Source organism: Acipenser ruthenus, chromosome 16 (assembly GCF_902713425.1).
Source record: "Acipenser ruthenus chromosome 16, fAciRut3.2 maternal haplotype, whole genome shotgun sequence".
Lineage (NCBI taxonomy): Eukaryota > Metazoa > Chordata > Actinopteri > Acipenseriformes > Acipenseridae > Acipenser > Acipenser ruthenus.
The window spans coordinates 22,758,093-22,773,265 of NC_081204.1; the positions used below are offsets into that span (position 1 = coordinate 22,758,093).

The following is a 15,173-nucleotide window of genomic DNA, read 5'->3' on the forward strand; positions in this document are numbered from 1 at the left end:
TTGAGTGCTGCTTGGCCCACTCGGAAACAGGACTTATACATAAAAAAGTAGGCCATGATGGACTGAAGGATGCAAGCAACCTTTTTCATAGAACAGAACCATTAAAATGTTCACAGGGCTCAGCTATATTGCTCTCAGCTGAAACTGTTATTGCTATTACAAACAGAGTTACTGAATGTTTAAGTAGAAGGTCTGTAGAGTTATGTCAGGTAATGCCAAACATTTCAGATATAAAACGACTGTCACTGGATTTATTTCAGTTCATTGTAAGGAAGATGAACATAAATGTGGATAATTTTACAGCTTCAATGGCTAGCAATATAAAAAAATCTAACATGGGGTTGCCATCACTTTGTTTTGAATTATCTCTTGAATGTTCAGACAGGAAACCATCAACTAAGTTTGTTACCCCATCCCAATTCTCAGACACACTAGTGAAGACCCTCACCGGTCAAGTGAAAGAAATATTGTTTAAGACAGTAATGAAATCTGATGGAAACTTTGTTTATGTAGATCAGATATCTGAGAAGATGGTTGTGTATGTTTTGAGTCATATCATACATGATTCCACTTTTCCTGGGTCTGTAAGAATTAGCACACAGACCAGATCTCCCTTTTGTCAATCTCTTGAAAACAATGAAGCAGCTCTACAGATTGACAGTAGAAACCTTAATAATGAAGAACTCAGCATCATGAGATCAGGATTGCTATCCATGCTACTCCAGAAATCTCCAAGAAACATAGGTGATAAAGACAGAATGTCTGATTTAAGTCAACTTGCTGATCAGGTAATTCAGAGGATTGTTAGGGAAGTGGGGAAATTGACAGAAACATCCCAGAAGACTTTGGAAACATACACAAAAATAAATATATCAAATACAGAAAGACCAACTCATCATTCAGTAGTAGCTGTTCCTGAGGACATGTTATCTGCACTTACCTTTCAAGTTAAGTGTATGGTTTCTGAAAAAGAACTGAATTACTTACTTATTCTTATCACAAATGATATAGTAAAATATATTTTTGAACTGATCAGCATTGAGTGCCGCTTTGCAGTTTCAGAAGCATGGATTTTACCCAAGACAGACAGCCATGGTGGAGTAAAGAGAGTGGGATTGAACAATTTGCTCTCAGCAAAATCTTTTATCAGCATAACAAACATTGTTATGTTATGCTTAAACAGAAAGTTCAAAGAGACATTTCTAAAATTATCAAATGCCTCAGATATAAAACGGTTGTCACAGGAGTTGGTGGAGACCATTGCAAAGAAGATGAGTGTTAGACTGGATAGCATTATCACTTCAGTTTTGTTGAATACAGAAGAATCTCAGAAGAGTTTGCCATTACTTTCTTTTGAAGTAACTCTTGATTTTGCAGAATGGATCCAATCAAGTAAGAGTAACACCCAACTCAGAATATCTGTTTTAGATTCTCCAGTGAAAGCCCTCACACATCAATTAAAGGAACGTTTGTGCAAAACAGCACTGACAAATGTAGATCTGATCTCAGAGGACATGGTTGGATGTGTTTTGAATCAGATCAGGAGCAATTGCTCTTTTTCTAATCCTCTAAACACTGGCTTACATCCTACATTCAATATAAATGCTAACCTTAATGCTACAAACAATAATAAATATATATCTGTTAACACAGGACAACTCCTTAATGATAAAGAACTCAGCAGAACAAGCTCAGCATTAGTAACCATGATACTCAAGTCTCAAAAAAAACTTGATCATGGACAGTCAATTCCTGAATTAAATCAGTTAGCTGACCAGCTCATCCAGACTGTTATTCAGGAAGTGTGGACAATGAAAGAAGCACTCCAAGAGAGTATGGAAACATCAGCAACAAAAAAAAAGCACATACCTAACACAGAAAATACTCAATCCCTGCCACAAGCATCAGCTCTCCCTGAGGACATTTTAATTGCACTTACTTTGGAGGTTAAGAAGAGAGTTTCTGAAAAAGAACGGGAATACTTTTCACAAATACAGGCTGGGACATCTCAAATGGTTAGCCATCATCACTCCTTTTTACATATTAATCTTATCACTGAGAGCTTGGTAGAATATGTTTTTGAACTGATCCGCATTGAGTGTCACTTACTCTCCTCAGAACCAGGGTGTTTATCTAAAGCAGAAGAAAATGCTGGAGTTAAGAAAGTATACGCTGGTGGTGCAGAACTATTAAAACCAATACTTAGTTCCACTAGGTTACTTCCAAATGAGAATGTTCCCTATATAACAAACCGAGTTGCTGAATGTTTAAGCAGAAGGTCTATAGAGAAACTAAGGCTAATTCCAAACACAGCAACTATTAAACGGGTATCACTGGAGTTATTGGAGAGCATTGCAGAGAAGATGAGTGTAAGACTAGAAAGTTATACAGCTGCAGCACATGTAAATACAGAAGATGCTAAAAATGGAATGGATTTCCCAGAGAGTATTGTGCCAAATAAAATTGCTACATCATTCCAAGTGCCAGTTTCAAATAGTCTCATGGAAATATTTACATATCATGTAAAGGAAAGGTTGTCCAAAGTGAAAAACAATTTGAAGAATCAGTCAGAATCCTATATTTATCTGATCTCAGAGGACATGATTGAATATGTTTTGAGTCAGTTGAGGAGCATCTATTCTTGGCCAGAAGCTCTAAGTACATCCACTCAGACTGCATCTCATTGTCCAACCCTTTCTTTCACAAGCAGTGAAAAGCTTCTAAATAAGGAGGTGTTCAACCAGACATGCTCAACACTGGTAGACATGCTTCTTCAAAAGTCAAAACGTAAACTGGACCCTGGCCAATTAAGCCTTGAATTAAGTCAGTTAGCTGACCAGCTTATCCAGAATGTAATTCAGGAGGTGTGGATAATGGCAGAGGCATCACAGAAGACAAATACGACAGATACCCGAGTAGCCACTTTAATACCTTTTATAGCAAGATGTCCAGCCCAGGAAACAGCTCACTCTGTGGGAATTGTATCTGAACTTACCATGCAAGTTAAAAGGAGTGTTTTTGAAAAGGAATTTGATAACTTTTTGCTTCAGCAGCCTGGCAAGCAGCAGGTGGACAATAGCCTCCCCTCATCTTTACACATTAGTATCATCACAGATGACATTGTGGAGTATGTTTTTGCACTAATCAGCTTTGAGTGCCGCTTAGCATCTTCAAAACTGGGAGTTTTATCAAAGTCAGGACATTATGCAGCAGTTAATCCAACTAGGTCACTAACAAGGGAAGTTTTTCTCACATTAACAAACAAAGTTACTGAACATTTAAGCAGAAAGGTCATAGAGGCACCTAATCTAAAGTTGAATATTGCAGAATTAAAACGTCTGTCACAGAGATTAGTGGAGACCATTGCAGAAATGATGAGTGTACAATTAGATAGTTTAAAGTTTCCAGGACATTTGGCTAAAGAGGAAGATAAGAGGGGTGTATCTTCATATCTTGAATTTCTACAAAGGAACTCATCAAATAAGATTTCAACACAAGCCCCAGTTCCAAATACACTAGTGAAGGCTCTCACATATCATGTAAAAGAAAGTTTGTCAAAGGCAGGTGTAGAAAAGGATTCAAAGAACTTCTCAGTTTACATTGAAGATTTGATTTCAGAGGATATTGTTGAATATGTTTTGTGTATGATGAAGAATACTTCAGCTTGGCCTGGTTTTACAAATGCTGCCATTGAGACTGAATCTATAAAAACAACCACAGCTAAAACCAGTATTTCTAAATTAGTGACAACTACACCCAGTCTTACAACAGAGTTATCCTTCAATGATTGCTTGTCACACATTACAACCAGTTTGCTCAACATTCTGTCTCTAAAATCCTTTGAAGTTGTTGATTTTGTGCCAACCATGGCTGAGATTTACCTACTTTCCAAATACCTGGTGACCACTATAGCAGAAGGAATGCTGTCATGGCTTGATATACTAGCAAAATTGGAAGCCTGTACAAAAGCTAAAAATAGGAAATATGAAAACCCAGAAGATAAAAAGAAAGCTTCACCAAGAATCAACAAAGAACTAGCCAGGTCACTTACAGATCAATTCAAGAGTACATTTTCTGAAAAAGAACTAGAAACAGATTTAGCCAAACATTTTATTTCTGAAGAAATTATAGACTTTATCATTGAGCTCATCAAGGAGAATTCTAGTGCTCTAGGAGTCGATTCTCATTTCTTTTCTGAAGACCCTGTTCAGCCAGAAGAAGCTCAACTAGATGGATGCTACTTAATATGCAACCAGGCAAGAGAGCCTACCTTAATTTCACCAAATGAAACCATAACTCCTGTTTTACAAACACCAGTCAGTGAAGAGCTTTATATTATGGAAGAGCCTGTAGTGTATCTCAGAGAAGCTCTATCAGAAGAGGATGCATTTACTATTACATTAAACGTTGAAAAGATTTTAACAAAAAGATCTATTGAAGCTCTGCCATTTTTACCAATGCAGTCATCTGATATTATTAGTGTTGCTGAGAATCTTGTGCATTGCACTATGAATGGGTTAATGTGGAGACCAGATCTTTTTATTAAGCTGGCAAATTCTTTTGTAGATTCTGTTCAATGTGAACCTGTGTTTTATAAAACCTGTGAATATGAACAATGGCCTAAAGACATTTGGGAGACAGTGGTAATACCAATTACAAAACAGGTTAAGGAAAGCCTTTCAAAGCTGGGGTTGAAAAATAAACCTGACATTACTCAAATAATGATGGGGCCACTAAGAGTAAATGAGGAAGTCAGTCCAATTCTGCCAGACACTGTATTTTATCTCGTCTCCAATGACATAGTGGCATTCACTTTGGATCAGATCCTGAGTGTTCTTCTGCTTTCTGATAAATTATGTAGTGTCTTGCCTCGGAAAAAGAAAACTGCTTCAGAAATGCATGAAATGGATATAAAACGCAGTGTTCCTAAAGAGGTGCTCTGTGGCATCGAATTGTCGCTTTTTACCATTTTGGCACAGAAAGTATCTTTGTCTTCATCTTTACGATCTATGAGCAACCTCAGCCTGTTTAGTAAAGAGCTTGTGCAAACCGTGCTTCAAGAAGTAAGCCATAAATCTAGTGCATTTGTGCAGAATAGAAAGGTTAAGGGAGAAAAAGATTATTGGGGTGGAGAACATAAGACATCTTCTTCTGCTAAAATGGATGATCAAGATCTGGTCAATTTAGTTGTAGAGAGACTTCAGCCTACATTGCCACTGATATGTAGCTTAGAGCAGCCTGATACTAAACACAATTTCACCACAGCTGAAGAAACTTCCTTAGATGTAGATGAGAGGGCTAACAAAGTTTTGCAAGCATTTGATGCAGTGCTTACTCCCGACATGATAGCATCTATAACAGCAGAAATAAAGAGAAAAAATTTACCAGCATTGTCAAACTACTTATTTAAATGCCAACAGGATGATAACAGTGCAGACAGCAATGTTAATGTCTGGGATTCCTGCATAGACCTTGTAACAGAAGACATTATCTGGTTTATAATTGAAAACCTCAAGGATTCTCTGAGTGTCTCCCAATTTATGGATTGTACATTTGCAGTCCCAAGCAAAGTTTCCATTTCACAGCAAGAACTGGCCAAGTCTCTCTCCATGGAAAGAGTCTTAAAAATCTGCAAAAGTGTCTCACGTTCTTTGTCAGATAAATCTTTAGACATTTTTGGACAGGCTCAGAGTCGTTCACAAATGTGCTTGCTTTCTGCTGAAGTTGTCAAGAGCGTCATTGAGGGTCTTATGAAAGGCGTCAATGATGAAAACAAAGAATCTAGCAAAGAGTTATCTAAGGAGCCATCTAAAGCTGAAAGCAAAATGACAGTTAATAACAGTGGTTGCAGTGAGAAAATAAATATATCACCACAAAGACATACAAAGGTGTTGCCAGAAATAGAGAAGGAGCCGTACGTGTGCCAGTTCAGTAAAAAAACACACTTGGAATATAGTGTACCTGAATCCAGAGAAACATTTGTGAAGGGATCTTTGAGGCAAGATAAGAAAGCATCAGGATCTGGGGATAAGACAGAAAGAAAGCAGTCTAAAATAAAATCCAAAACACAATCAGAGGCCAGCTTACCCAGTGACCAAAACATTAAGTCTATTCCTTCAGTTGGGCTGAGACAGAATTCACCATTAAAGGCTTCAACTGCGTCTTCTAAGATGTCTGTGTCATCTGACTTGGTAGAAGAAATTATAACTAGGTTGCTGCTGAAAATATATCCCAAATTTTTAAAGGCAGAAGCCTTTCCAAACAAGCAGGAAAGATTATCCAAATCAGAGCTCACAAGGCTTGCAGTGAATCTCATTGATTCTGTTCTAATGGAGTTGGCAAAAGTGCAAGGAGTTCAGATAGGCAAACCAGAGGAGGAATGCAGCCTTCTTTATCAACCACATATTGTTGACAAACTTGTCCAAACTGTTCACTTAGACTTGATGGAAAAAGCAGGCTCCCAGCTAGACTTACAAAAAGCAGTGATCTCCAGGAGCCAGACACTGGTCCAAAGAATAAATCATTCTTTGGTTAGAGAAATTTTAAATCTACATCTTATGGCTAGTGATCTTTCAACCCCATCTCCTCAGTCCTCAGTTACACAAACCAGCAGTACTGTTCAGAGTAGGAGTGATAATGTTTCTGTAAGTGACCAAAGTGAACTTGGAAAATCTTTGGTCCCCTGTTCTAATCTGAGGAAAGTGTCTTCTGAGATGATTGAAGATATTATAATTAGGCTGCTGCTGAAAATAAACCCTGATCTTTCAAAGTCAAAAGGCTTCCCAAACAGGCAGGAACAATTATCCAAGTCGGGGCTCAGACAACTCGCTGTGAATCTCATTGATTCTGTGCTATCTGAGTTGTCAAAATGGATAACGGTAGGGAAACAAGAGGAAGAAGGTAGCCCATTTTATCAATGCAATTCTGTTTATAAAGTTGTTAACTCTGTTCATAAGGACTTGGTGCAAATAACCGGCTCCCAGCTAGCGTTACAGAAAGCAGTAGCCTCCAGGAGCCAGACACTTGTCCAAAGCATATCCAGTTTTGTTGTCAGAGAAATCTCAAATCTACAGCTTTTAAAAAGTGAACCTTCCTCTTGGACCTCCATTAATACAGACACCAGCAGTGTTGTTCAGGGTATTTCAAAGCCGTGTAAGAAAATGAAAGCTGTTGCTTTAATGAGATCTGGGTTTGCTGAACCATACACTACCTCTTATCCAACAACTTCTATATCTTCTGAAATAGTAAAAGAAATAATAGGCAAACTTATGTGGAAAATGTGCCCTGTTAACTCAAACAGAGAAAAAGATAGTGAGCTGGCTACAAAAGTAGTTAATTATGTGGTAACAAAACTTGCCAGGGCGCAAGAGGGAGTTGTTACATATAACCCGCTGATGAACAGAACAGTCCTTACTCCCATTGAGGTCGTTGAGAAAGTTGTGGATTCTGTCTATTCTGAAATGCTGCTGGTGTTTGGCTCCCAGCTAACTCTACAGAAAAATGTGGTCAATGAAAGCCAGGCATTAGCTCATATATTATCCAGATCTGTGTTCAGAGAATTATCAGTGCTTATGCAAACAGAACAAATACCTATTGAAACTCTATTTACTCTTCCAGTAGGCTTAACCAAGAGCCTTGCCTCATCAAAAGAAATTAATAAGTCTAAGTCTGTTTCACCTAATAAAAAAACGGTAGGGTTTCCACCTTGCTCATTCACAAGTGCTGCTGCAGAGGATTTAGCAGTAAACAAGAAAGAGACAGTGGATGATCATAGTTCCATGGGACGTGTGCAAGACCTTGGTGTGGTTCTTTCTGATCGTGATCTAGATTCAAAGCCTTGTAGGGATCCAAAAGTTAAGATACTTCCCTTTGTAGCTGACAAACCAATCCAGATTGACCCCCGGATCATATCTGAGCACTTAAATGTTCTTTCAAACAAAACTGAACCTCTGGAAGCCCTTCAGAAGCAGTGCATGGTTGAGACAAGTCCTGGTTCATCAGGAAGACTGGATATTAAGCAGAGAGAGGTATGTTTATAGTAAGCAAAACTTAAACTAGAATGGTTTTTATGTGCGATTGTTTTTACATGCCATTGCTAATCAAACTTTTCAAATTTGCTGCTTATTTTACCTTAACTACTTCCTTTTTTTGATGCCACCTTAGTGTATTAATTTCCATAATATCAAGCAGATGTTTCCCTGTTGTAATAATTAATTAATCCACCCCATGCTATAATATATATATTTTAGAATATAATTATGCACTGGTAATATACTGTATATATACTATTTGAATTTTATAATGCACCAGTCAAAGTTTCCCTCCGTCACTTTTCTTTTGTCTCTTTGGGATATCGCCATGCCATCCTACACGAGAAGGTGAGTGGCTCCCCATCCCTCTAATCTATATATTGGAGCTTTCTTGGACTGCTGCATTAAGAACTGGTAGAATTTGTATTCCCCCACTAGTCTCAAATATATATTTGCCAAAAAGCACAGGAGACTTTAATGGTCTTTGTGCTCTAATAAGCTACTATACAACCAATGTAATATTATCAGGAGATGGTCCTTATTGGCCCACATCAAGTTCTCGCCAGGACATTTAATGTGGTGATAATAAGTGGCTGGTGACTTAACAGGAGTTATATGAAACAGGTTTAACTGTATTTATAACTTCAACTTATTGACGTTCCAAAACAATGACAGTTGAGTATGCCTTACGTTTGCCTTCAACATTGAAAATATCTTCTAGTCAGAACCATCTTGCCTCTGTAGGGCTTGTGTATTATTGTGCTCCACTCGCCATGGAAATATAAATGATAAACAAAACATTCCATTCTTAGGTAACTGAATTGCATTGTTCCACAAATCTTACAATTCTGGTATGTAAACAATAACACTAGTTTCTCCTCACCATACCAAAAGAAGAGACTTTTGAGATCTTGAAAGCTAGTGTTTTTATATCATAGTAAATCTAATTAAGCACAATGGCATGACAGGGTGTATATAGTGGTGGGATATTGCCTCACCTCCGGCGTGTTGTGAGACACAAGGTCCTTAACCGATATCTCCCAACGACACACAGTTTCATTTTGACTTCTGACTGGGGGCTCTTTCTTTGTTGACAGCTGGTGTGCAGAAATTCATTTTTTAATCTAAAAGGCGTAAGGGATAAGCGGGACCTCGTCATTCGATTAGTGGCACGTGACTTCCTCCAGTCTAGGGAAGATGACAGTGAAGAGGATGAGCAGAGCCCACTTCACTTGAACAGTGACCTGAGTGACAGCACAGTTCAGACAGAAGAAAGTGACACAGTGGACCTTTCCATAGAGAAGCAGCGTTACAAGCAGCTAAAGCAAGAAAAAAACATAAATAGCCTTATAAACCTCTATGCTGATACCAGAACTAATTCCAAGTCATCTATAGAAGAAGGGGAAAAACAGAATGTGAAAGTCTCAAGATCAGTGTCTTTCGATTTCTACAGAGGGGACATCTATTGTTACTCGAAAGCAAAGAGATTAACTAAAGGGGGTATTCTAGGTATGCCCTATGGCAAGAGTGTGAAAGAGCCATCATCGAGTGAGGAGGCCAGTCGAACGACCTCAGAATGTTCCAAAGTAAGTCTGGTAAAGTATACTATTTGTATTATTTGCTTGTTTGACTATCTATTCCGATTCAGCTATGAATTTGAATGATGTGGCAGTATGCTTTAAACATGCACACACTTTTTAAAGCAGCTCCCTAACTGTAACCTCTTTCAGGTTAGGGGTTAACCAACAGAACTGTGCCCAGACTGCACAACTGGAGCAGCAGTAACTATTTAAAATGAATAAATTACACTTTTCTGAAAGTAATTTGTTTTTGAAGATCTACAGTACTTATTCTTGAGATGGTGCTACTACCCTTACTACAAATTTACCACAGTATTATTGCACAGTATTTTTTAATTTTTATCATACGTCTCCTATTGCTTTTACATTTTCCATAGTTTACCCTGGTTTGCCATGTTTGCTATGCTTTTACTATGGTCAATTTTTATAAGGGTAGACCAAAACTTGTTTTGTAAAACAGGTAGAGAGAAGACAGCTATGACATTTTGCTATTTATCAGGGTCCGCTTCAGCAGGGAATCAACCACCTGTCTTTCACAATCCAAATTGGCTGATGTTTTTTGAGTTTAATTAATATATTTAACTTTTTTTTAAATGAATTATAGAGTTCTGAAAGGGCCCTAGAAGATAGTATGATCTATAAAAATGAATATGTGGACACTGTGATCACCGTAGACAGGTAATTATTGCAAAACTGTTGAGCCTATGCTGTTCTTCAGTCTTTCCCCCTACAGTAATCAAAGTCATTTAAAAATAAAACAGCATTATTTGATCTGATCCAAAAAAGCTACACATGCCATTTAAATACGTATTTTACCTCTCCCTTATCATTTTATGATTTTTGCTGTCACTCAGGACCATTAATAATGATTGCAAGCAATGTATTCTACTGAGAATCTCTTCTTTTTAATGCTGGACTTTTTTTTTTTCAATGTAGAAACGATAAGGATTTTGCCCTTGAGGAATTTTATCAGACAAATAAACAGTTTCCTGCCACTGATGAAGAAGGTATTCTTTCTTTCTTTCTTTCTTTCTTTCTTTCTTTCTTTCTTTCTTTCTTTCTTAATTGCTTTTAAAGTACATTTGAAAATTCAATTTCTTTGTAGGTAAACGTTTTGGAGGGTGGCTAAAAACTCACAAGATGGGGCCTGAATCAAATTCTGAGGTATATATATATATATATATATATATATATATATATATATATATATATATATATATATAAATTAATAACTAAAATACAATCTATCTACAAGCAGGACATCTATATGTAACTAAATTCACATTTATATCTTCATTGAAACTAGCTCCTGGGTCTATTCAATGTGTTTAAACAATCTTATGAAGGTACTGTGGCTTGAATGATCTGTGTTACTTTTAAAGCAAAACATACACTAAAAAGACTCACATGCACAGTTTAAAAGTGTTGGTACAAAGCAGGTACACCACTGTTTTGATCACTTTTGTAATAATATATTATTAGTTTCATAAACAACAACATGCATCCCAATTAAATGCACTTGAATCATCATTTATCAAATGGGCAGTGAAAATGAGATGTGTTAAGTGTAATATTTACTGTGTATGTGCAGACTCCAGTTGTAGAAGAACCAGTGAAGGTTCAGTTTCCTTACAATCTGGCCTTAATGTCAGGTGAGTTTAAACAACAATTACATCCCCTTTACTATAATAGCTTATTGTTATTGCTAACATTTGAAAGATGTTTTAGAATCCTTTGTGACTGAATTTTATATGTTATTCAGAGGAGATTTTTCTTTTTTCTTAATGCTTGCACCAGTTTATTGTAGTTTATTGAATGTGCTTGATGGACTTCCAGTACTGAGTAATCAGCATTCTGCCCTGATTTCCCCTGCTTAGAAGAACAATTTGTGTGTGAAATAAGAATAACATTTACTTGAAAACTTTGGCAAAATACTCTTATTTTCTAATTTCAGCTGAATCTCGTTGTCCTCTACCCAACTCAACCAAGCTGAATACCCAAAGACCAACTGCGTTATCCAAAATGTCTGCTTCCTTATCCAAACTATCCCGTCCTTGAAACCAAAGACTTCCTTCTCTTGACCAAATTAAAGAATGAAGATCAGAAGAACAGAAATGATAATGGCATAGTATGTCCTTGGAAGATACATATCTGAAATAAACATGAATACATTGTCTGTTGTATGACCATCATGAATAGCAGTTTAGAGGGGCCTTTCACTATTCCTGTACCACTGGTGTCAAGTTAGATTAAGGGTTCTTACTGCTATACAACTGTAAGTGATGCTTAATTAAATGACAAGAAGAAAATACAAAAAAAAATATTACTACAGCAAGTCAGCAAGCAGGTCTCACCTTGGTGTGTCCATTCTTTATTATGCCATACTGCTTCTTCCTTGTTTTTTTATACCATGGTTCAGTTTATTCCCAGATAAATAATAACAAAACAATAACTAAACTGGAGTAACTAAAGTGGAGGTGTTATACCTGACAAAGTGAGTGTCATTACTTCTCTTTGGGCCTGGTTTTACTTTGTGTGATTTCTGACAGTTCTCACCATAACTAGTTAGCCACATGTTAATTCAGAGTCAGGCCCGCTGACCATCTTTCTTTTTGTCCTTTTCCCACAAGGAATCAGCTTTATTTGAATGTGATTACCTTTTTACAGAGGTCCAAGTGATCTCTCAAAAAAACAAAATGCATATTATTACAAAACTAAATGGAATAAATCAATTGTGTTCGCTGTATTGATCCATAGATGAAAAGAAAAACGATGTTAAAGTAGTTTGAAGAAACTGAGTTGTTGAATGAAAATGATATGTTTTATTTTGAATAACAAAGCAGTTGCATAGCTGCATAGCATAGCTGGGCTGATACATTATAATTTAGTAATGCGCTGACTCGAGACTTGGCACAATCTAAATGAATTCCCTGAAAAGAGGAGCTGTTTTCCTGTAATTATAAGAGACTGGTTGAAAGGAGATTACACCATTATGCCCATATATAACCAAAAGAGCACAACTCCTTTAATTAGGAGCTATTGGGAAATGAAGCATGAACATCATAACAAAATGGGGCATATATTTCACAAAACTAGAACCTAATACAGAAGTACTATAATTCAAGGCCTCTTATTAGAGAGCCGTATATACTGTAACACCTCTAATCCAGCCCCTTTTAAACTGGCATTCTATGCAATTCAGCATCATTTTATAATCCAGACCACATCCCTATTGAAATTAATGATGTGATGCCCTCTATTCTGTCTTGTCAGTAATCGTCAATGTAAATCTGACTGTGCAGTCTGGCATAAAGTCATGTGATTGTTCTCTTCTAAGTATATAATTAAGCATATTTCGTAGATACGCACAGGTGCTGTGGGTATGGTACATCTACAGTACAGTAAAATCTATGTTAAATTATAGAGAAAGTAACATTTTAATTACAATCATTGAATTACAGGGTATACTTCTAATGTATGTACTGTAGTAGAGGGGTTTTTTTTGTGTGTAAACCAGCACACTGTATAATTCCAATCAATGCCGGATTAGACAGGTTTTACTGCGGCTCCTCTACTATGGTGTTTAAAGAACAACTTGGTACAGATCTCAAATATCATAGTTATTTTAATGAATGTATTCTTCTGCTTCTTTACATTCACTTTGTATATTGTTTTCCATTTCAATCATCACACCCTGTTGACGTTTTTAAAACCAAGACGTTTAAATCACCGCTGTCTCCACAGGTAGCCTCTGAAGCATGCCTTCTCTCACACTCCAGCTGGTAAACCAGAGTAACCTAGACTGCATGGGTCCGTGTCACTGAGTTTCTAGGGCAAGGTAAATGTCCCAGAAAAGAACTGCTGATAGGTCTAAATAAACTGGTGAAAGTTATAGGAAAAGGGTTGTGATGTCTGAAAGGCATCGATATATACAAACAATAACCCAGACCCTGAATTAAGGTAGTGAGCAAGCTTTACTGACCAAAATATTGGACAGGATATAAAGTAAAGGAGTGCTCCTATATTAGTTTTTCAAATGCCTTCATCAAAATAAAATCACCTAATTTCTAGAGGCGACTTTAAAAACTACACGATTATAACCACCATCAGAAATATAGGTCTTCAATTATGAATTTGCCCTTTACAAATTGCTGTTCAAGAGCACTGCCTTCTGAAGTCGAGAGGACTTACTACACCTTTCCACCAGCAGAGGTCAGTGTTGCACAGCAGCTAAAGCACCTCAACAAAGGTATTATTTATGATCCATGCTTTTTCCTATCCTTCTCAGTCAGCTCCGGTAACATTTTCACTACCTAATCATTGTTTAGTTCAACTTGTACATTTTCATATCTTTGAAATATGTATGATATTAAACAGGTAATAAGATCACTATTAAATGTAGATGGTCTAAAGCACAAATGTAAGTTCCTCTAGGTTGTATAGGTATCATTAAATAATTAACTAATGAAGAGCTGGAAAGAGGTTAAATGGGTGCAATCCAGTAACAGGGTACAGGCGGAACAAAGACCAGGAAGACTCTGGACCTTGAGGACTGGAATTGTGCTCCCCTGATATAAAGTATAAAAAAACTTTTAAGATGAAATCATTTTTAGATCACATTTCATTAGAAGTTGTTGTGAATGGAGGGAAAATGATGACATCAGAATAGTGAATTATGACTTTGTGATGCAACAGTGAACTTATAAATTGTCTTCAGATCAGTCCTGCTGTAATCGAAGATACTAACCATGAATTTGATCGAACAAACCAAAAAGAATAACGAGAAACCACTATACAATTGTATCCATTGTACAAGTGCTCAATAGATTCAATAGATAATATAACATTTGAGCGGATGATATGTGTGTGTGTGATGTTAATGTGTGGGCTGTCTTTGTGACCAGGTCTTACTTGTAAAAGAGATTCAAGTGACTTCCTGGTAAAATAAAAGCAAATTTAAAAGAATTGGACAGAAAATTTGAAATGCATGCCAATAGGACCCCGAGCAGGTAGGATGGTAGCTAAATCCTGATAAACTAGCTATGTAATTATATTTAAAATGTATTGTGAGACTTAAATAATGCATTTGCGATTGAGAAAACAAACAGGTTACTAAATAAGAATAAACAAGTCGACTCTTTAATGATTTACAGATTGAAACAGAGAGACCTGCTCCACTTCAGACTCTGTGGGAATGGGCACTGCCTCTGATTGTGGGAACTTGAACTAGAATAGAAAGAGCAATGTGAAATAAAAAACAGTGCCAGCTACGACAGGAAACACTGATAAACAAATGCATTTTGCCATTTCTGTTTGTTTTAGTTTGGTTAAAGATAAGAATGTGCCACTATTTGCCTGATGGTACTTGAACAAAAAACAAATCATTCTGTCCAAAAATAACTATAAAGGTTGTATTTATCTGGCCGGAGGAATGTAACTATTTAAAAAAAAAATGCGTGAATCTACAGCTCATGAAAAGTGGCACTGGCTACAATGTTGAAGTTAGAAGGAGTTGTGGACTCTGAGGTGGACTCAACACAACATGAAACTATCTGCTGTGTCA

General features: G+C 36.8%; 1 protein-coding gene across 2 annotated transcripts; it reads left to right on the forward strand.

The window, feature by feature from the left end:
- The first annotated feature begins 6,115 nt into the window (after positions 1-6,115).
- On the forward strand, positions 6,116-11,882 carry LOC131697662 (fibrous sheath-interacting protein 2-like). Of its 2 annotated transcripts, XM_058988200.1 has the most exons (7): positions 6,116-8,027; positions 9,128-9,616; positions 10,215-10,288; positions 10,547-10,617; positions 10,716-10,774; positions 11,202-11,262; positions 11,565-11,882. In XM_058988200.1, the coding sequence occupies exons 1-7, from the start codon at positions 6,171-6,173 to the stop codon at positions 11,666-11,668; spliced, it is 2,715 nt and encodes a 904-aa protein (XP_058844183.1). In that variant the 5' UTR covers positions 6,116-6,170; the 3' UTR covers positions 11,669-11,882. The 2 variants fall into 2 exon arrangements, 1 of the variants encoding a protein (XP_058844183.1); XR_009307429.1 differs by lacking the exons at positions 10,215-10,288; positions 11,202-11,262; positions 11,565-11,882 and having other exon boundaries at positions 10,716-10,768.
- The last annotated feature ends 3,291 nt before the right edge of the window (positions 11,883-15,173 follow it).

Bases quoted from the DNA above. Each gene is read 5' to 3' on its own strand.
- LOC131697662 (XM_058988200.1), top strand. From the start codon at position 6,171: ATGTCTGTGTCATCTGACTTGGTAGAAGAAATTATAACTAGGTTGCTG. The intron at 8,028-9,127 runs GTATGTTTATAG...CTTTGTTGACAG, and splicing joins TGGATATTAAGCAGAGAGAG to CTGGTGTGCAGAAATTCATT. The intron at 11,263-11,564 runs GTGAGTTTAAAC...TTCTAATTTCAG, and splicing joins CAATCTGGCCTTAATGTCAG to CTGAATCTCGTTGTCCTCTA.